The following is a 23794-nucleotide window of genomic DNA, read 5'->3' on the forward strand; positions in this document are numbered from 1 at the left end:
AAAGTATACTTTTTTTTACAAGCATCCTTTTTATAGTTGTAAAGAGTAAAATCATATGTACCTCTTAAGCACTGAACATTAAAATGCACACTGCCATTTAAAACATTATGGCAAAAAGTCAAAGTAGGGGCACGTCATACTGCTGAACTGTCCAGCATGTCCAGATTTGTCTAATATTTCTGCTCTGCTCTACATAAAATGTGAGGTTTTCTGGCAAAACAATGAAGGCTGAAGTCACTAAATAATGGCAAACATTGGAGTTTCAGGCTTCATATTAATCACAAAATCCATGCTAATGCAAAACCTGTTAAGTTAACAATGTTGTAAGTTTATAAGAGCAATACTGAGGCTCTGTCCCTGAGTTTGAGCCTTTGTCACCTCATTATTTTTTGGTTTATCCAGAATTCTTGTGCTAACAGGTTGACAATTATGGACCACATTTTTATTTTCCATAACAAAGTTTTTGAGGGAATAGAGTCCATAAAGTTATTGACTACAAGTAATCTTTGCGTGAGTTTAAATTTAGTTATTTAGTGAAGTAGAAATTCAGTAAATCTAGGAGGAATGAGGTTAAATACAATGTCAGAAGTCATAGTGCTGTATCCCAAAGATATACTTGGAAAGGTATGACTAACATCAATGCACATTTCTTAGGCTATGGGACAATTTTATGAGATTTGGACATTTTAGGGTAGAGGAGGCAAAAGCATGACATTAGAGTACAGAATACAAATGTATTACTGTTCCTATTGGTTTTAGGTAAGCTTGTACACAGCAGCCTTGCTGTTTTTGACAATATTTTACTATACCTGCTACCCTGAAGCAGATAGTCTGGCATCACAGAGATTAAGGCTTCGGCCTTTCCTCTTGCTCTTTTTCCTAGTTTACTTTTCATACTTTGAGTAGTGAAGAACTTTCTGACTCATAACTGCATTACTTATTTCTGTCTTGTATATAAGAGTACATGTAAATGACAAAAAGGCAATTGCTGCTCAACATACAGCCTAGAAACACAACAAAATGAATTGTAAATACATGCCAGGGCTGTTTGCCATTTGACTGAAATAAAATCTCTTAGCAGCATTAACTACATTCACAGTGCAGCTCATGCTATTTCATACCAAGCTTTATGTAGATGCCCAAAGCTAACCTTTAGTCCGAACTTCACTTTCCTTACATGTTCTGTCAGATTATCACTTTCCTTATCAAGAGACTGCATGATTTTCTTTAATATTCTGTTGCTTGTGTATATCTAGTGTGACTGTGAAAATCAAAATTTGTTATAATTCTTTGTGAAGTAATTGTAATGATTGCTGATGTTGTCTCCACTACTAGCATAAACACAACTTATGTATATTGCTATGATCTGATGCTTATTTTATTAAAATGTATGTCTATGTTGTAAAATAATATAACATGCTTGACATAAAAACAATGTTTGGTGCTTTAAAGGGGCTAGATGGCATTAGACTTTCAAATTTCGTAAATGCAGATAAATACATTACTCTCTAGAATTACATTTTCAAGTTGTTCTCCATTATCAGCACTGATTACTGAACTGCAGCTGTGTTCCTTGCTTTTTCTGTTTCTGTGGAACATCATGGAATTTGTTTTGTTCACGTTATACCACGCTAGACGTTTTCAGCTAATATTCTGCTGCAAAGCTGCTTGGACATGATGACATTCTTTTCATAGAAGAGAAGGGCTGATTTAGGCCTTTACAGTACTTCTTCATGCCAGCTACATAAATACTGTATACGCCCAACACTAATTGGGACATGGTACGGTTGCACATTTGACAAACCATGATTATGTTTGAGTTTGCTGTCAAAGTATGGTACTACGGGCAAACTTCATGTGGGACTGTGGCCTTTGAGAAGTCACGGCAAGCTGCAGCATTATCTTTGCCTACTTTTGTGTTTACAAGGTTTGCCAAGTGACTAGGGAAGTGTCAACATCATGGCTTAGCATGAAGCCCACGATGATAACGGGACTGAAGGTGATGGTGCTCTAGGTAATTTAGAAATTGTTTGTGAATTATTTAGTCAGACACCTAGAGAGTGTTCAAACAAGTGAAACAGATCAGTACAGAGAATGTATTTCGTCAAAAGCTGTTTTATCATCTGTATATGATTGACTAAGCAGCTGGTAGACAGATGTGTGGAATCGCAGATGAAGAGCAGATTACCACCTTACCATTTTTTAATGTAAATAGGCAATTTATTCTTCAAGGTTAGCAGGCACTGAATTTGTATATGAAACACTGAAATATAACGTTGTTTGCTAGCAGCAACCTGTTTATTAGTTACAGATGTCTTTAATGTGAAATTATTCAGATGACTTTTACTTCTGCAGAGGTTGTGCATACTGCTGGATTGTAATGACAGAAGGTTGAGTTGCCTTTTGTGGTTGAAGTGTTCTGAACTGGACAGTTTTCTTATTAATGGTTCATATGTTTTGTTGCATTGCTTACTGGAAAATATGTTTAAAACTATAAATTTAAAACATGCTCTAACAAGTGATGCTGTATTATACAATGCATATAATTTAATTATTCGATATTATAATTAATATCTAATAATAGTAATTTGAAGAATAAATTGCCTATTTACATTAAAAAATGGTAAGGTGGTAATCTGCTCTTCATCTTCATAGTAATTTGACTTCTCTTTATTTACATTGCAACATTCCTTCTTTGTCTGTACCCTGTAAGCTTCATCACTAATTTGTATTTGTTGTAATGTTTCCTCTACTATTTTGTAATTGTTTGCTTGAATCTTTTACACTTGTATAATTATCATGTATAACCTATTGTAACTTTGATTGTCTGGAGCTTTTCTCCCCAGGACTCCATTGAAAACAGGCTCATTTTGGCCCAATGGACTATCCTGGTAAACCAACTGCAAATAAATAAAAAATAAATAAATACAATAATTTAATACAATCAGGAAGGTGAATCCAAGAACTTTTGCATGGTCCTAAAATGTGTTCAACGGGTCTATGATCTGAAAACAGCCCAAAAGTAAACTTAATCTGTCACTGGCCAGATGCATTTTCTTTGAACATGCGTTTCAATACTGATTCAGTGAATGTGAGTTCCAAAGGCAGAGATGAGAGAAGTTTTAATGCTAAGTCTGTTTTCATTGTGAGACTGTATTGCTTTGTTTAGCAAATGATTATCAGTGTTTATGCTTTAAAATTTGAAATAAAAGTTTTAAATTAATTTCAAATATTTGTAATCATTACAGAGAACTAAGAAGATAGTATGCACACTGAGAGGTTTGAACAGAAATGGAGAAATAGCCAAGTAATAGGATATGGAATGGCTGCATGGGGGGTATTAAAATTACACGCATTTTGCTTTTACGTACATGTCCAGAATTTTTGACATGGAAAGTTGGCAACCCTAGTGCTAATCCTAACTCTGCCTCTAACTTAAGCCCAAACAATCACCTTAACAAAACCCTTACCTTAATTGTATAACAATTCAGACAACATAGCTCTGTATGTTCTGACAGTTTGTTTTCATTTTCTTTTCAATAAGAGGTTTTCAATGTGCAGAAATCAAAGTTTTGAACATTGTTGTTTCTGCACATTGACTACTGGTAACACACCTATATAAATACACAATAACACACACACACACACACACACACACACACATATATATATATATATATATATATATATATATATACACACACATACATACACACATATAGGCGTGTGTATGATTGACACCTTACACACCAGACAGTTAAAGGAGAAAAACCATGTACTCTGTGGATATCTGTGATTATGCCAATATGAAGAAGTGAGTAATCCAAGTTATCTTTTTAGTTACACTGATGTTAATATCATTTCCCACATAGTAACCCTCACCTGCTTCTCATTTAGTCTTCCTGCTTTGTGAATAATGTCTCAGTCCTGCCATATTGCAGGCCCCTAATTGGCCACATTGGTGGTAGTACATTCCATACTTGCTTGTTGCTTCTGTAGTAGAACAATGGTCTCTGAAGTGTTGGCATACCTAACAAGTGCACTGTCACACAGATTCAGATGATAGATTTGATATGTAGAATGTCTGTTTTAGAACTGTGTTAGTGCTTAATATTCATGCAGTGCTGCTCATTTGCAGATGTACTGATCACCAACCAACTGCTTGCTTGGTATGCAGTAGCATACTATTTTGTAGACTTGGTACTTTGATTTTTTCCTGAATTGTGCGCAGGCTTCTTTCACATATTTTTCTTTGCATTTGCTCTGTGTAGTTTGTATTTGCTTATGAATTCTACACTTATTTTGAATTCTAAAAACAATGTACTTATACTAAAGAAAATTGAGCTAGCTTAAAACAAGTCAATATAGCATATCCATGAAAAATAAATTCAGAAATATAAGATCTCCAAAGTCTGTTAGTGTCACAATTGTCTTTAAATGTAGGAAGTGAGATGAGTTAAAAATTCCAAGTAATTTTTGACCCTTCAATAAATATATATGCCCTTTAATTTAAAGTTTAAGAATATACTTTTGAATTAATCATGTTTTTTTTTTATTTTCTTGTTTTTGTTTTGGTTTGGTTTTGTCTACGCCTTACTAGTGACACCTGTTTCTAATATTTTATATATCAGAAACTGCACACATATGTGTATAACAAGAAAGCATAATACACAATAAATAGGTTTCCATTTGCTGAACTTTAACTGTCATCTCTTAGGGCAGTTTCTCTCCTGGTGCCACACAGGCCTTATCTCATTTATCCAAAAGTGAGTGAAATGTAGGTTCACTATAGGCCATCAAGTCCCAAGTGCTTGAAAACTACTCTCAAAGCCAGGGACTCGAGCAGCTTTTAGTGCTTTTGGGCTGCTGCTTGCACTCAAATTCAAATATACATTCAGGCAAGCAGCTATGGGAGGGATTGGGAGAGGGATTTTAGACTTAGAGAGTGGATGGGGATTTTACGCGTAAGGAGGGGAAGGGGATAGGGGATAGGGAGCAGGAAGGGAGTTTTAGGTTTTGGGAACAGGAAGGGGGGTTTAGGTTTAAAGAGTGGGAGGGGGGTTTTAGGGTAAGAAACTGTTTGGGAAATTTAGATTTAGGGAGGGCAGTTGGAGTTTTAGGTGTAGGGAGTGATAGGAGACTTTAGGGTTAGGGGGGAGGAGAAGTGTAGGTTTAGGGCAAGGAGGCAAGGACTCTGGCTAAGAACTAGATAAGACTTTTAGGGTTAGAATTTAGTTCTGACAGAGCTATATAGTTTTATAGGGTCATGTGTTGGGACGGTTACATAAAAACAGTGGGACTTTGAGCAGTTGCATTTTCGAGCAAGTGGTAGCAAACACAGGTTGCAAGCTACTAGCATGCAAGTACCTGTAGTAGACTTGAGAAATATTCTATATTCTCAATCTACACCATGCTGCAAAATAAAGTATTCTTTTATTTTGAATAAATATTTCTTTCTGTCTCTCATTTAAATAAATGCCCTATCATTTGCCAGCTGTGTCTGCTTCTTTGATTTTGAGCCATCCTTTTAAATTCCAGTCCACCTAGTTTATCATCAAGAATTTTATTTGTGCATATAACATTAGCTTTGCTTCCTGTATCCCCAAGTGTGAAAAAGAAGGACCTATTTAAAGGTTCATAGGTAGGTACTAGGCTATCGGCCCTAGGGCCCATACAAACCTAGCCAAAAAGGTACCCTGGCTTTTGGCACCCAAGAAAATTATTTTCCTGTGCCCCTGTCGAGCAGAGCCACAGAGGTGATCCCCAGGGTAAATTTCCTATTTCCCATTCAGTCATCAAGATTTTTCTTGAAGAGTGCTAATGAGGAGCTTTGTTTGATATAGATAGGTAGTTTGTTCCAGAGTATGGGAAGTCTCTGGGATAGGAATCTATCCCCCCCAACATGTTCTGTTTATTGGGGTGACAAGGTTTAGGTCCCTAGAGAGTGTAGCTCAGAGGGATTGGAATTTCTTTAAGTGGAGCATGTCCAACAGCTCTGGGTTTGACATAGCTTTGTATGTTAGCCAAAGATCACCTCTGAGTAGGTGATATGCGACAGAGTAAAGCTGGAGTTTTTGAGATGGTCTGCATAGGGCATCTGTTTGAGGCCTGTAATCCTCTTTGTGAGGTATTTCTGCAGCCTTTCCAGTTGTTGTAGATGTCTTGTGAGGTACATACCAAAGGGGGCGTTGTACTCTATAATGGGTCTAATGAGTGACAAGTAGAGGGGAACAATGACCTCTTTTTTCCTAGATGAGAAACCTTTTGTGATGAGGCGTGCCACATAAAAGGAATTCCTGACTACTGTGACGATGTGATTATCAAAGGAGAGACTACTGTCCACCTGTGTCCCAAGGTCTCTTATCACACTTTTGGTGTTAAGTAGACTATCACCTATGTGGTAGCTCATGGGTACAGAGTTTTTACCAAAGGAGATGACAATGCACTTTTTGGCATTGAGCTTGAGACCATGGCTTTGACACCAGGCATCTATCTCAGTGAGGCCCCTTTGTAGGATGTCCACATCGTTAGGAGTTTCAATTATGGCTCCTAATTTGCAGTCATCTGCAAACTTCATAAGCCAAAGACCTTCTGTGTTAGCCTGCACTTCAGAAAAGTAGATACCAAACAGGAGAGGACCCAGGACTGAACCCTGTGGTACTCCACTTGTCACTGGTCTGAAGTCGGATTTGGAGTCTGCTACTTTCACAGTGTTGGTTCTGTCAGTGAGGCAGTTGGCAACCCATCTTGTGACATAGGGATTTATACCTGGTTTAGTGAGTTTATCTATAATTCCAAAGTGGGGGTAGTGTCAAAAGCCTTGGAGAGATCCAGATAGGCTGTGTGAACCACCTTACCCTCATCTACGGCTTTGATGACTGCTTCAAATAAGTCAGTCAGGTTTAGGAGACATGATCTGCTTTTTACAATCCTGAACTGGGTGGGGTCTGGAGTTTGGAGATTACCAATGTCTTTGTTTATAAGTTCCATGATGATACATTCCATGGCCTTGCAGAACAGGCTTGTTAGGCTAATGGGGCAGTAGTTCCCAGGGTCCGTGGTGGCTCCCCCATTTGTGGAGTGGGATAACCATCACTGTGCGCCATTCAGTGGGCACAAAGCCTGAGGTGAGGCTATGCTTGACCATGGTGCTTAGGTGGGGTGCTGGTTCATTCTGTAGTTCATGTAGAACGCAGCCTGGGATGTTGTCAGGTCCCATGGATGCTGTGTTCTTGGCTTTGGAGAGTGAGGTTTTTAACTGTGCAGCCATGATTACAGGAACATTTCATTCTTCCAGTACAGAGATGGGCCCTTTAGGGGTGGGGGGGGTAAAGTTAGCACTGGACCTATCTGCGAGGATGTTGGCAATATCAGTTGGTTCTGTATATTTAGTGCCATTGTGCTGTGACTCAGAGCAGATCTGAGTGTTGCCAGTGAGATTCTTGACATAGCTATAGAATGATTTGTGGTTGTCTTTAGAATCAGTGGTGATTTTGTTTTCGTAACTAGCTTTGGAGGATTTTATGAGGGATCTCAGCTTCTTACTGAGGCTGACCAGGGAGTTCTTCCAGTCATGGAATTTTACTCTTTTTTGCAACAGTTTCTTTCTTCTGTTGTAGAGTTTGTTTATGGCAGGGGACCACCACATTGGCTTCCTTTTTTTGGAGGATAGCATCTTGGTTCTGTTAGGGATAGCATGATCCACACACTCGTGTAAGTGCTTATAAAGTGCATTTGTGTAGGATTCAGCAGTCGTACTTCTATTGTCCGTCTGCATGGGTGTCATGAAGTTTGCCACTTCTGTCTTAAGAAGCGTGACGTTGGCTTTGGAGAAATTTTTTACAGTGGTTTCCCTAATGGGGGGTGAGGGCAGGATGTTGTTGCCTAGGCTGATTAGCTTGTGGTCGGATCTGGCTGACGAGGAATTGCCCCTGGTGGGGGTGTGGATAAGTTGATCCAAGGCATTGAAATTTATGAATTCCAGAAAACGTTGAGCAAAAGAGTTGGTACATGAGCAGTTTTACTAGTTAATGGTGGGGTAGTTGAAATCGTCCATTATTTGGGTGTTGGGTTGTATCCTTATATTTTCCAGTGTATCAAGAAATGAAGATTGGGAATCCTGGAGCATGGTGGGGGATCTGTAGCAAGTTACAATTTGGATTGCAGTCTTGCCCAGAGTTAGTTGCACTTGGATAATCTCGGATGCATTATGCTGAGCAACTAGCCTGGAGGTGTGGATATCCTTAATGAATATGGACACACCTCTACCTTTAGTGTCTCGGTCCAGGTTAGGTGGCTGAAAGGTGTGGTATGAATTATAGCCTGGTAATGCAGGGGTGCTCTCTGGAGCCTTGAACCAGGTCTCTGTCACTGCACAGATGTCGATGTTCTCCATTTTAAGGAGTGCCTCAAGTGAATGCATTTTGATGTTTAGACTTCTAGCATTGAGTAGCATTGCCCTCAGATTTTGCTTGCTTGTACCTGTTATGGTGGTGAATTTGTCATTTGAATCTTGCCTAAAAAAGGCACTATAGTGGTGGCAAGAGCCTTAGCCAGTATCCGGAATCCCAAGGGCGACAGGTGCAGGCCATCTGTGGTAAAGCATCGTGGTCTGTCGATCATGTCATCCCAGGCAGACAGATACTGGATCCCATTAGAATGACACCAGATGCTTAGCCAATTGTTGAAGTCAATCATTTTGTTCTTGTACTTTGGTATCATTCTGGGTGAAGGCAGGATGCTACTCAGGGCTAGGGTCATACCTGCCTGGGCTACAAGATCGGAGAGCTCCTCCATGTCTCTTTTCATGTAGTCCAGGGAGGTACGTCTCAAGTCATTCACACCAACATGGACAATGACAGAATCATATTTGTACTTGTTGTGGAGTGACCTGAGTGCATGCATTATGTGGCGGATCCTGGCACCCAGGCAGCTGACAGTAACTTTCTTCTTCTTTAGCTTGATGAGTGGAACATCAGTGTGCCTGACTATAGAGTCACCTATGACTAGAGTGCTGGGTACATTGTTATGCCTTATGGGCTGTGGTTGAGTGGCACACTGAGTTTGAGGGCTATGTGTCATTTGGGTTGTGTTGGGGGATGGAGGTTGCATGTGTTTCTGCTTTGGAGGTCTCTGTTGTTTGAGCAGATTTTTATTGAGAGCCTCCACAAATGTAGGAGTGTGTTTTGTGTTGCTATGTGTGTGTTTTGGTGGTGTAGGTTTTGGGGGACTATGTGATGAGTGTGGTGTGGTGCAAGTGTTTACCTTCTCCTCTTGACTGTCTAATCCAGTCATGGGTGAAGAGAGCTTTGCTTCCAGTTTGGTTATATAAGTGCATCTCTCACAGGTTGTAGTGTTGGGTGTTAGGAGGAGAGGGTTGTCTGTGCACATGAGGCAATTGCTGCATTGCCCCAAGATGCCCAGATTCATCAGGTAGACAGGAGAAAACACTGGGAGCTGACCCTTAGACATGCCCTGATAGGTGCTTATTTATTAAGTACTAAAAACTGTTTTCCTCTAGACAACTGAGGAAAGTTGAGTGATGTAGCAATTTGTAGCTTATTTAGTGCTTACAATGAGTTCTGAACAAGTGTTGAGCTCAAAAAAACAAATGTGAGTGCTAAAACTAAAAAAAAAATGGCTAGTTCTAAGGGAAATTTTGAAGAGCAGACTTTATGGCTCCAGGAATAGTCTAACCCTAGCTAAGCAGCGATGCATAAAGTATATATATATATATGTTTTAATATAAGTAGCAAATGAGCAAACTGATTTAAACAAATTAACCAACAAAAAGCTAAAAACTGAGCCCCGTTCCAGCAGTCTTCGATCAAACAAGTTCTAACTGCACACTCCTGCCACTAGGGTGCAGGAGAACCTTCTCCAAAAAAGATGGTCTGGATTAGTGCTCAAGTTATACAAACAAAGCTAGATTCAGCAGGTCTGAATTTAGTCTGTGTTACAGCAAACAAGGCATACCTTTTTGAGAAAGAAACAGCTCAAATAAACAGGCACAATAAGCCTTTAGCCAGAAACTCCCAGCTTAGAAGGGCAGAATTTACCCTCTCCTCCCACAAGAGTGCAGACCACACATTCTTAATGTAAAATAACTGGCCTGAAGCCCAAGTGCTTAAACCAGAACTAATACACTTTTAGAATAACAGATGCTAAGCCTTCAATCAGCAGCTCCCAACTTAGAAGGATGTAAGCTACATGTCCTGCCACAACAGTGCAGACCAGAAACCTTCTTAATGTAAAACAGCTAGTCTGAAGCTCAAGTGCTTCAACCAAAGACTTAGAATATCAGTTACAATTTAATCAAGCTACTAACAGGCAGTAATAAATGCAGCAGAATAAATGCAATAAAGTAGGAAGAAACACAAATACAGTAAAAGCAGATGAATAAAGTGCAATTTTTTTATATAGCAATAGAAAACGAGCAAACTGATTTAAACAAATTACCCAATTAACCAGTAAAAAAGCTCAAAACTGAGCCCTGTTCCAGCAGTCGTCAATCAGACAAGTTCTAACTACACACTCCTACCACTAGGGTGCAGGAGAACCTTCTCCAAAAAGATGGCCTGGATTAGTGCTCAAGTTATACAAACAACGCTAGATTCAGCATGCCTGAATCTAGTCTATGCTACACCAAACAAGACACACCAATTTCAGAAAGGAACAGTTCAAATAAGCAGGCATAATAATCCTTTAACCAGAAATTCCCAACTCAGAAGGGCAGAATCTAACCTCTCCTCCCACAAGAGTGCAGACCACAAACCTTCTTAATGTAAAATAACTGGCCTGAAGTCCAAGTGCTTAAACCAGATATATATATATAGGTTTACTATTGTTTGTGCGAATGACATTCTGTCAGCTGCAGTGTGCCGAAAATCAGAATGTCGAAAACACAAACAGTTTTGCACCAGATAGTCAACTCCACTTATGTGAATGCACAACTGCATTTGCATAAGTGTAAATCGACTATCTGCACGGAGATCGCGGTACAGTGGGGTGTGGAAATTCATCCACATCCCCACTCTAGTGAGATCTCAGAGTTAGGATATATAAGTAGGGGGGATGTGGATCTAGGACTATTGGACAAAAGTTCAATATTTCGAATCCACAATCACCGAACACACTTTAATGAAAGCGCTTTCACCGAAAAAGCACTTTTTCGTTAAAGTGCGTTAAAAAAAAAAAAAAAAAACAATATATCTACTTTTATGCAGGAGGGCAAGCCCCCTTGCACCCCCCATGTGTCCACATACCCCCCCACTTTAATATTCTCACTCCGAGATTGCACTACAGTGAGGAAAAGGGAATATTCTCTTATCCGCACCGTATTACGGTCTCCGCAACAGTCATTCCCCCACGACTCCCTCTAGCTGCAGGCATACTTCCACGAAAGTGCTTTTTCGGTAAAAAGCACTTTCGTGAAAGTATGCACTTTCTTTGTGCTTCGGTGAAAAGTTCCTTGTGTGCATGTGTGTGTGTGTGTGTGTGTGTGTGTGTGTGTGTGTGTGTGTGTGTGTGTGTGCGCGTGTGTGTGTGTGTGTGTGTGTGTGTGTGTGTGTGTGTGCGCGCGTGTGTGTGTGTGTGTGTGTGTGTGTGTGTGTGTGTGTGTGTGTGTGTGTGTGTGTGTGTGTGTGTGTGTGTGTGTGTGTGTGTGTGTGTGTGTGTGTGTGTGTGTACATAGACACACAGATACATAAAACATATTAGCATCCCTAAAACTCAAATATAGATTCTGTTGCTGTCTATAGTGCCTCCAGAATGTATAATGATGTTCAGGAATCCATGCACTTAATCCTTGTTCCCTTTTGCAAGAAGAAATTAAGCTCTGCTTTTAAGACTACTTAAGTGTAAATTACACAAAATGGCAGATGAAGCAATTTGGTATTTGTGCTTTAGTACAACTTCAGGCTGCTCTAAGGCTGTTAAGTATCCATTGTTAGTACTAATGCATTTCAGCTCACAACCTAAAGAGAGAAGCATTACAATTATATTTTCCAAGTCTATTCTTATTATTCCCATAGTACAACAACATCTCAGAGTTGCAGACTTTTAACCATTGCTTAAACTTACCCACAGATAAAACAACATCCATGTGAAATATTGAAATGAAGTTGTGAACTATGAGAAACCATAAATTCAGAATATTTAATGCCTATCCTCCTATTATAAATTTACACAAACATACACTTGATGAAGGAGGACAGGACTGAAAGGACCACAAATGAAAGGTTGTCTGAGGTAGATTCTGGATATTCAGCTCTGTAGCAAGCTTCTTTTCTCACAGCCATGCCTGCAACAGTTTATCTCATGAATTCCAACTTCTTCTTTCTGACAAATATGAAATGAAAGATGCCTGTAGTGTTACTGTTTACCAAATCATGTGCTACAATGCTCCCAATACCCATCATCCCTCTCCCTGAAGGGATTCTATCTCCGCTCCTACTTAAACTTCAACTTTGAAACTAAGCATTCTCATTCCAGTACTTTAATCATTTATTTATTTAAATAGTTTCATGATCACAATCATATGTATCCTTGAAGAAGTAAGCAAACAGTTATGTCAGCTTTTCTTATCATGGCTTATCTCCTCATCACCTCTGTAAATTTATGTTGTATCTGCCAAACCATCTGATATTATCCTTCATGTGCAGTTGCCAGAAAATCTTTTCATACTCTGAAGTTTGGACAGTGATCTTATGAAAGGGGGGTTAACCCTTCTGTCAGGGGATTCATTTCACTCTGCAACATAGCTTCCTGTTTGTCAGTGTAAAAACCTTCCCTCATTAAACTGAGTTGATCATGCTCAGCTTGGTAGGTAGCACAAGTCTTTTTGTTCCCCATTTCCACCCAACTATATTTATTGAACTTATAATCCTCTGGTTCTTCATTCATGTTTGTATTACAAGTACTCCTTATTGTTTCGCACTAAGCCACATCTCCCACATTTGTGAAGTTTATAATTTTACTGTATTTCCTTTTTCTCTCTCTCTCTTTCTGTCATCAGCTGACTCCTCTGTATTGGTACCATCTGCAAACAAACTAATAGTAAATTATCTCTTGATATCGGGTCTATATCATTTCACTGAAAACTCATTTCATCTAAGCTTAATTCATTGACACATATTCACCGAAAGCTCACCTCACTGAAAACCCAATTCACTGAAAGCTCACTTCACTGAAAACCCATTTCACTAAAACTCATTTCATTGAAAGGTATATATGGCCTATTCCCCACTGTTGTGCGATCCTGGAGTTAGTATATAAATTAAGGGGGGGTGGGGGGTACAGCCCCCCCCCCCACATAAATTGGTTATATGTTGTCTTCTGGAAGAATTTATTCATTACACTTGCAAGTATCCATCTATATGCTTTAAAATATTTACAATATGTGGGGGGGCTATGCCACCCACACCCCCCAATGTGGGGGCCTGTGCCCCCCCACCCCCCCTTACTTTATATACTAACTCCAGGATCGTACAACAGTGGGGAAAAGGCCATATATACCTTTCAATGAAATGAGTTTCAGTGAAATGGGTTTTCAGTGAAGTGAGCTATCAATGAATTGGGTTTTCAGTGGTGAGCTTTCGCTGAATATGTGTCAATGAATTAAGCTTCGATGAAATGAGTTTTCAATGAAATGACATAGACCCCTTGATATCAGCTACAATTATTCTACTCGCAAGCCATGCACCAGTTCGTGGACATGTTGGTCATTTGTGAAGTTAGTATTTTTGTCTTTCTCCTTCCACTCTGTGCTATATGTCCCTTAGTCGATTTTTTATTCATTTCACAATATTTACTCCCACCAAGTTTCAAGTTAACCACCCCTCAATATGCACAAAAGCAGTGACCTAGAAAAACTTCTGCTAATGGCGAATATGTTTTAACTAGTTTTTGCTTGGTGAAGCTTATATTCAATTATTTGGCTTTAGCTAAGCCCTTACTTGATGGCTGCCTTTACTTTTACAGCTATGGTTCAAGTGAAGATCCAAAAAAAAGGAGATTAGGAAAAAGATGAAAAAAGGCTGCATTTTCATGAAAAGAAATGGCTAGCATTTGCTTTAGAGAGTCCTGTGTGCACACTGAGAACAGGAAAGCTAGAAGAGATATACACTGTATATCATATTTAATGAGTTAAGAAAAATGACAGCAAAGTAGATGTTCAGGCTACAAACTCAAAGAAATAGAAACTGTAATAGCTCATTATTCTTACATCTTGCAAGTAAGGGAGGCAGAAAATTAAAAAAAAACGGCTTCAATTTGCGATTTGCAGAGCAAGAAGCCTTAATAGAGCTTTTATAAAAGATTTTAAGGGACTATACCAGGTAAGAGAACATTCATTTTGTGAGCATCCTGAGAAAGTAGAAGTTAGTACTGTGAATTTCATTTGGAAAGAACTTGTAAAGTAGACTAGTATTCCAGAACATGAGATCAAAACTGAGAGAACTTATAGATTTCTCACTCTCTCATTTTCTGTTTATTACATTTTGGGAACTTGCAAGCAAATGAAAATATTTTTTCAAATAGGAGTAAAACAATTCTTTGGTGCCAAAGAAGAAGCATTTAAGACTATGAAGAAGTATCATTTGGGTTAGCAACAATTAAGAGGTTTTAGAGGTAGAAGGCTAGTCAAGAGTAGGGAGTGAGTACACACAGACACTTCAACACCTAACAAGTCACACTGAAGCCACATCCCATCATCTGGCAGTTAGAAGACAGGCTGAGACAATGAATTGTTAACAGGCTGCTTCAGGTAGTCCAGGGTTTGAGTCCTTAAGGCTCCAACTTCTCTGTGACTCTGAGCAAGTCACTTAATGGCACGGTGCTTTCGAGCAACTGACAAACTGTGCTAATATCCTTCATGTTCTCCTGGACTGCATGCTTAGTATCTATCCGTTATGAACAATGCTGTTGAGATAAGGGATAGTACATTCTCAGGGATCAAGTGCCAATAGGTCTGCTCTTGTCAGATAACTTTATACTGTTGGAAAGTATGTGTGGTCATTTGTTAACTATAAGCATTTTACTGTTTATATTAGCTATAAGTAGTAAACAGTCACAGCATGGTAATTTACACTTCATTTTTGATCATGGGACTAAAGTATAAATCAGCATTTGCAATAGTTGTAAAAATGAGAAAAGTGAAGGATATCTGTTTTCCTAAGTATTATAATTATTGCTTTCCTAGATTGACTCTGACCAAGCTAATCAGTGGTGGATTTTTAAAGGTTTGAAAGTTTATTAGGAAAAAGGACAAGATCATATATAATTTTTAAGACACAAAGTACTATTGTGAATAGAACTGTGAATTTTGTTAGCTGCTAGATCAGTCTAGATCAGTCTAGATGCTTTGTATGTATTGGATATTAAATGATTTTGAAACTAAAAGACCTTAAATGGTTACTTTAGTAGTCTGTTAGTGCTATGAAAGCAGATTTAAAAGTGAATACTGTTATTAAAATGTGTTCATAAAACTGACTGTGAATATCATAGTGATGCTTGTGCTGATATAAACTAATATGTCTCTGGCAGAAGTTTTATATAACACATGTAGCTTCCTACTTTGGCAGGTGGAATACATGTGCAGATTCACATCTGTTAATTGTTTTTAATGTGGTGTGCATATAGTTATAGAGCTGGGTTTAGCTCACAGTTTGGTGAAGTCCTTCAAAGACTCCTGGGAATGTTTCCCCTCATTTATTTACTTTTTACACTAGTAAACATGTGCAGTTTAATAGTGCTACTCACTATTCACCATTTCATTTTTACTACATTTTTCCTCCACAAGATTTATATTGTTGTGTTATTTTACTTCAACTATTTATTTCTAAAACAGTCAGCATGTTTTATAATTTTTGCAGAGATACAGAGGTTGTAGCATATATATATATATATATATATATATATATATATATATATATATATATATATATATATATATATATATATATATATCTGTATGTATACATATATATATATATATATGTATGTATACATATATATATATATAAATGCAGGTGCTGTTTGCTCACCCACATTTCTTGGTTACTGACAATTAATGCTTGGGATAAGGGGAGTGAAAATATGAAATTCTTGCCAAATTTTAGATTAGTTGGTGGTTATGTATTATCAGCCTGGGTATGCTTTTTGAAAAATGCACATACCTATGGCCATAACCTGGACATAAATAACTTTACTGCTTGTACTTATTTGAATTACTCATTCCTGTGAGGTGTGATTTGTGTACAGTTATCTGTTCTAGCCTGTATTTCTTGTTTTGAACACAGCTGAACAAGATTCTTGGTGATTAATTAAAATAATGTGTCTGTATAACAGTTTATAGAAAGTTGTAATATACAGGTCATTAGTCGATTCACAGGGGGATGCCCATCTCTACGAGTATTGCTTATCATTATGATAGGTGATGCACTGAGAATGGTCTATAATGCCAGATTAAAAGCGCAGGCTCAGTCCTTGGAACCACTTGCACATTTGCTGTATACCGATGTTTTTTATTGGTATTCATTATAATACATGTTCAACTTTTCACAAACTTTTTACTTAGAATCTCAGTTTAAATACTGTTCAAGGGTAAATTTAACAAGTGTGCATTTGCATCAGTTATGGAAATTTTTTTATAATATTATGTCATACAATATTATCCAAGGGAGTGATTGGACACTGCCCTTCTGAAGGCTGTACTGCACAGTGCTATTGCTAGTGGATGGCAGAATACTTTTTTATCTTCAGCATGATTTTAAATATGCAGGTAATTGGTTGGAATTTTAATTGGTTAACCAATCCCACAAAAACAGAGAAGGTATGTGGATATTTTAAAAATATATAAACTGACAGCTTGTGCTCTTCAAGGAACTCCTTTAAGCCAAGCAGATCATACTAAGCTGGGAATATTTGACTGATAGCTGGAAGTAGTGAAGTTAGTGTCAACTTTGGAGAGTGTCAATACTCCTATCTAAGGCCTTTTCACTGTAATACAAGAAGTGCTGGCTGACCCAGAAAGCTCAAATGCAATGCTGAAGGGTTCTGTAACGGCGCTTATGTTACTTTTGTGTCTATATACATTCCCATAAGATTTGACCAGATAGTACTGAGGTCTGCTTTGGCACAATTAGTTTTTTTTTTCCAACAAGGCATCATTTTTTAATGGGACAGTATAATTGAATATCTTGTTTGAGATATGGATTATATGCTGAAGGCAATTAAATTATCTTTTGAGTGATTTATTTCTTTTTATTGAAGACAGTTTGGGGCAGCAGATATATGCAGTTTTGGAGAGCTGTTTGAGGGTTACGGATTTTACCTATTATTTTTATACATGCTCATCATCATCAGCATAGACAGTACTGGCAGGATACACATCACAGAAGAGCACTCCAGCAGACTATTTAAGTACTTTGTAGATCCTATTATACTCTCTACCCATATCCCTGTAGCTTTAGACATGGTGGATAGACTGACTAGCATGCAGAGATAATACTTTCCTAATTATCTTCTTCCAATGAGTCATCTTAAGAACTGGTTATACAGAACTGCTTAAAGTTAAACTTAAATCTCAGGGGAGGGTATCTATAGAGGAGTGAATGATTTTTAAAAGCGATCTAAGAGAGGCTGTCTGGCAACATATCACTAAAATGTTGATGAAAGAAAGAGACAGGTGTCTTAGAGCAGGACAAACTGTCCCTGTCAGTAGGTGGTGGTTATAATTTTCAAATGCAAAGGATGGTTTAGTAGCATATTTAGATAATAGATTGCAATTATAAAGCACAGAAATAAAATATTTGTCTTTGGCAACTCACCCACAGCTGAAAAACAAAAAATCATCTACAGTACTAAGATCACTTGTGGTGAGAGTAGGGTGACAGGAAGTTGAAAGAATGGTGTTTAAAATCAATATGTTGCTACAAGTAAAATAACATGGCATCCTAAGAAGATTTTGCAAGTTTTTAGATTTTATTACCAAGCTATCTGGAGATCCATATTAGTGTTAAATCATGAACACAAGGCCTTTAAAAATTGTTGGTGAAACAAGGGATCAAGGTGATTTTGAGACTGACAGATGCACATCATGTGGGGGGAACAACAGATTTTAGATAATATAATTAAAACAGCAATGATCGCGCAGCATGCACAAGATACAGAGGAAACATTACTGATTTTACGTCTTGATGTTGAGAAATAATGTGACCACACATAATATTTTGCATTAAAAAGAATGGGCTTTCCAGGAAGTTTCTAGAAATGATGTACTGAGACTACTTGACTGGAATTAAAATATCAGCTGTATTCTTAGAACTGTTTGTGCTCATCTGAGAACCAGACAAGGGCGCCCACTGTTACCTTTGTTATCTGCTATATATCTTCAGCCATTAGTCATTTATAGTCAGCAATATCTATTACAAGGGTACATTTGACAGATTTATCTGCTGATGATATTTTAATTATTTTGCTAGATCTTCAAAGAGATCTGCATATGTTGTTCGATATTGTTCATTATTTTGGGTCATTTTTAGGAACAAATTAAATGCCTCAAAGACTAAGGCTATTGCAGTTCACTGATCCCATTTAGAAGATGTAAAGCAAAAATTTCCTTACTTGTGTTGTCATACTGAATCAAAATACACAAGGTCTGACTTAACAAATACTGTGCATTATTTAGTTAATATTACTCAAAATGCCCTAATGATAAAAAATTACTGTATTGTTTTAAAAAGTGGAAAATTTTATTTTTTAGATGTAGATCATAGTGTCCAATCTCTTTGGATGTTTATTTTGCCTTAGATTCATTATGTTGGATAAGGATTTTAGATCTACCTCCTGCTTGAGTCTTGACTTGCTTGAAGGAATGGATAGCAGATTTTCATTCAGAAGGGTAAACATCCAGAAGTAACTTGGGATACATTGTTGGCGAGAAAGTAGAGTTGACTTAGTGTTGCAGACATTCCTTTTTATCTACAGCCTATACGGTTACAAATGCAGCATCTGTGTATCACAAGGCTTTATTCTGCAAACTGAAGTGAGATGTTGATGGACTCCGTAGGTATGGTATCCATGCTAAATACATCTGAAATATGTTATGATAAAAACATCATAGAGTAAAGTGTTCCTTTCTGGGGAATACAGACGAGCATTTTAAGAAATGGCTCCTAGATAAAAAATGTGGACTGTGACTTCCTAAATTACTTCCTATAGTTACTTGGATAAAGGATAGGCGGCATGAGAATATGTATTGGTTATGGAAAAGATGTTGGACACATTTAAAATATTATGACCAATTGCCTGAATAAGGCTGGGTATTACTATGATCGGGGACCTCTGCTAAATTTTGACTGTAGGGATAGGATGGCTTACATTATTAGGCTTTACTTCAGTAGCTGAAGAAAATGAAGGGTGTAAAACATTACAGTATAAGAAGGCTGAATTTAGTCAATTGAACAGAGGAGATGGGGGGTACAAACGCATTGAAAGATTTGATTAATGATCCCTATAAAATATGATATGATTTTAAGCAGCCTATACTGAAATGCTTGAGAGATGCTTGGAGTAAATTACTAGACTTCCAGTGCACAAGTAAAGTATGGATTAGAATACATATGTTTATCTTCAAGATATGCACCTAAATCTTTGAAATTCCAGATATTTGCATGAAAATGCCTACATCAATACTTTTGGAGTACAACATAATTATAAAATTGTTTTCTTACAGCTAATGGTGCATGGAGATGTTACAGTGGGGATGAGGGAGACAAGCTCCATGTGTCAAACATCCTCTAAAGTGAATGCTTACATCTTTAGGATTTAGGATATTATAAATATATTTTTCAGACACAAATTCAACTATTTGGTATCCTGCCCTCAAAGATGTTATATCTGTCACCTACTTTGCCCCACTTTGCCTCTCCGTCCATTACGCTATTGTGTGTGTCACATGGATAAGTAAAAAAAACAAGTAGTGTGTTACTTAACTAAGCCCTATTCTCATTTCTTTGCTACCATACATCTCTTAATTTTAATCAACACTATTATTATCAATCTTTCTTCATTCCTGCTAGATAAATCCCTTCCTACAATTTTAATTCTAAGTATCAGTTTCACCAATAGTGAAACCTAGATTACTTTGACTAATCGAATGACCCATTTGATTCATAAGAGTCATTTTAACTTAAAATTTTCTGATTCTCTAAAGTCCCTCTAAGGACCTACTTCTTGATTTGCATGCATGGTTTAATTGTGTATCATCCATATGAGTTTCTACTTCTTAGCTTTTGTTATCTGTGTTAAGTATATACCACTGTAGGTCAAGCAGCTACATGTTATGGTACTTCCATTTTGACTTGCATCTTGGGTCTGGCTGAATCCTCTCTAGTTGCTCTGACAACATTTCTTACACCTTTAGATAGCTTCTCTGTCTAATACTAGTCTTATTACTGCCTTTACTTCTTGCTTTCCTGTCCTTGTTGATTACTAACCAAGCTGAGTGAAACTATTCTACTAAAGGACACCTTCCTTATTATCTACCATACACTTGGATCTATGTCAAAGGTATTTCTCATCTAAACTGGTTGTGTGCACTAGCTAGATCAAGCTTTGTCCTGAAATATGTCTACTATGAAATGTTTTTCCACAACTTAGGTACTCTGGTCTCTCGGTGGTAAGCCGGTGATCTAACTACAAATTGATTTACCCATATCATGTGATCACTTAAGTCTTGGCACTACCCTATGTGTTCTGCACTTTGAATCTTAATACTAAATTTATTGAGTTTCTAACCTTCTCCTGCTCTACTACTCATGCCCTCTTTTACACAGAACGGCATCTTCCAATAACTCCTCACATTCCACTTGTTTTTTTCATTTGCGAATGCCATGCACCCAAAAATTATAAGTTTTCATCTTAATATTAGTAAATACTTGGTGATCTGTGATTAATTAACAGCTAAATGTACATATGGAGCTCTGACTTTAGTGCTTGAACTGCAGCAGATTTAACCCAAGGCACTTTACAAGAAGTAGCATCACCTATCCTCTGCAGAACCCTTCTTCCGACCTTCCATCGTGTTCTCTTTTCTTTTCCATTTAATTACAGGATGCATCTAATAGGTTTCTATCTCTCTGACTGTAACTACTTTCTCAGCATTTTTTGCACTTTACTCTCAGTAATTTATAATAATTTATTTCTGCACATGATTCTGTCCACTGTTCCTTAAGCATCATATTTTCTATTCAGTTATACTCAGTCACCACCAAAGAGATTATTATGTCCCATGTTCTACCCAAGACACCTACTAAACCATATAATTTTGGTAACACCATTCTTATAGAATAAAATGACACATTTCCTTCATTTTTTGTCACAAGTATTTTCAAATTTAAAACCTAGTTGCTAAAGTTTGTTTAGTGTCACTCTGAGCTGCATTAAACTCAGGAAGAAAGCACTGTAACAAAAACAAAGTTGTGTCAGTGCCACAAATATAGCTGAGCTACATAAGTGGAAACCTGCATGGACTGCAGTAACCCTGAAACACCACAAAATATTACTCTGTACTGCAAAGTAAAATTAAGCCTCTTTTTCAGTATTTTTTGACATTTTACTGACAACAGGTTTCTGTGCTCATACAGTAATAGACTTTGTTATGTATAAAAATCAACAGAAGTCCTTAAATTTTCAAACATGTTCTCCACCCCCAAGAACTATACCTGAATATTCCTTTTGACAATATCCCTGGTTAACTGGACCTTTCCTGTGCTTGGATCAACCCCTGCCAATGGTACCATGACTTCTCCTATGACGTCATCCCTGGAGAAGCGGTCAAAGCTTAAGATCAGGAAATGCAGTACAAGGTCTTGCAGTTGGCTGTAAGGGATCCCATAAAAAGTGAAGGTCTCATCAAACACAGGGTCCAGGGTCTTACGCAGCACACGGGTCTTAACCCTATGCTTCTTATCAGGTAGGATGGTCATTTTAATATAAGGATCAGAGCTGTGCGTGTGTTCATCCATCACAGGCAGGCCACTGGCCTCCTGAATGGTCACTACAAGTGCCTTTTTTGGAAAGTTATAATCCACAGAAAAAGAAAGCATGCCCAGTTTGACATTGTCTTCTGGAGAAGATGGGGTGGGTGTTTTGCTATCTCTGGAAGTGAGGCTGTGTTCTGAACTTAGTCCATCCCCACAGTTCATGACCATCTGGTTTGTGCTGGGTGTAGACAGCACATCACTTGGTGTCTTTTCGCCTCCTAATATGCCAGCTTCAGCAGCATCTATGAGCAAGTTGCCTCGTAATTTGTCCTTAATGCTGCAGTTCTTGTCCCTCCTGATTCGTGTGATTTTCTTTTTATTGCTGAGAGTCTCCGGGTAGATGCTGATCCCTTTCAACATATGGATGAACTTATATGGAGGGTTTTTGTGTTTTTTGTCTGCTCGCTGGTGACAGCATGTCCAGATGAAGACTGCTGCTGATACAGAAACCACAAGAACAGTGGCGCCGATAAATCCAGCAACAATAGGGGACACATCTGGAAAAAAACAGGAGACACCGAGAAAAAGATACAGTTAGACATAGGCATAAACATTATAAACATTATAAAAAAACTATGACTATAAACTTTGATCAGAGACTTTTTTGATGAAGCAGTGGTAATTAATCTGCAGGAATGGGAATGATTTTGCAGAATACAGCATCCTTTTTACATCTCTGTTATGTACAAAAATGTTTTTAAAGTGCAGGAGCATATCGGGAACTGTTACTGCTGTCGCAATGCACAAAAGTTGATCATGACATAACTTAGACATTGGTTAAAAATAATCAAATGACAGAAAGGAAGAATCTGTTTGCAGGAATTAGGGTTTTACCCATGGTGCTAAATACAAGAAACAGAAAACTTTACTTCTCTCCTGATGTTTTGTCAGCAGACATTTGCTTTTTTTAGATTAAAACCTAAGAATATGTCTACAGCAATGTGAAATATAGGACACACATTTAATTACAAACAGCAATATGGTAGTACGCTATGCATTAATAGCCAGAGTCCTGAATCACCTCATGAATCTACTCAACTGCATAATGAGCAGTTATTCAAACATCATGCTCTCAGTACACTGTTCTGCTTCCTGTCATAGTGTCTAATTATACACTACAGAAAACAATACAAGTCATTACAGAAAGAAGGTTTTGAGAATCTGGTGGTGAAATCCTTTATATCCACACAACATATAAGGCTTATCAGTATATTTGATGTGAGTCTGTCATTCAACAGCTCCCAGTGTCAGGTACTGTAGCAATATAATTCCTTCCCTCTGATTGATCAGACTATAAAAAACAGCTAAAACAGAATCACCCAGTTCATGTTATGCCTGCATGTTATGCCTGCAACTCTTCATTTGCCTTAAGTTTGGTGCATGCTCCTTCTGACCGCTGCATAGTAAAGCAATGCTTAATTTGTCCTAGTAACAGCACTGTAGGTTGGGTTTCAGGGTTCATGGAAGCTATGACAAAGGTATCTTGCAAAGCCTCAAGGACTGGATGGATGTCAGATGGTTTTGACTCCCCCATGTACATCAGGTCATACCTTTTTTGCATTTCTAGCACTTATTTCCCTTCACACTGAAAATGTTGCATCATCTTTAAAAGGAGAATTTGGAGACATAATGCCTTCTTCTTTAGACTAACCCCACAAGAAAGTGAATAAGAGAAGAATAAACCAAAGGGCCCCCTCAGAATGCAGATCTTCCACCTCTTAAGAAGTATCTCTGTGTCTCATCAGAGG

General features: G+C 37.9%; 1 protein-coding gene across 2 annotated transcripts in view; it reads right to left on the bottom strand.

Annotated features, from left to right (window-relative positions):
• Positions 1-23794, bottom strand: part of SYT11 (synaptotagmin 11) — a 369439-nt gene that overhangs the window by 263786 nt on the left and 81859 nt on the right. For both annotated transcript variants that reach the window (XM_044080157.1, XM_044080156.1), the window contains exon 2: positions 21726-22543. In XM_044080157.1, the coding sequence (XP_043936092.1) occupies positions 21726-22543 (818 nt within the window). The remainder of the gene's footprint in view (positions 1-21725; positions 22544-23794) is intronic.

Source organism: Protopterus annectens, chromosome 8.part0 (assembly GCF_019279795.1).
Source record: "Protopterus annectens isolate FY-2018-M chromosome 8.part0, PAN1.0, whole genome shotgun sequence".
Lineage (NCBI taxonomy): Eukaryota > Metazoa > Chordata > Ceratodontiformes > Protopteridae > Protopterus > Protopterus annectens.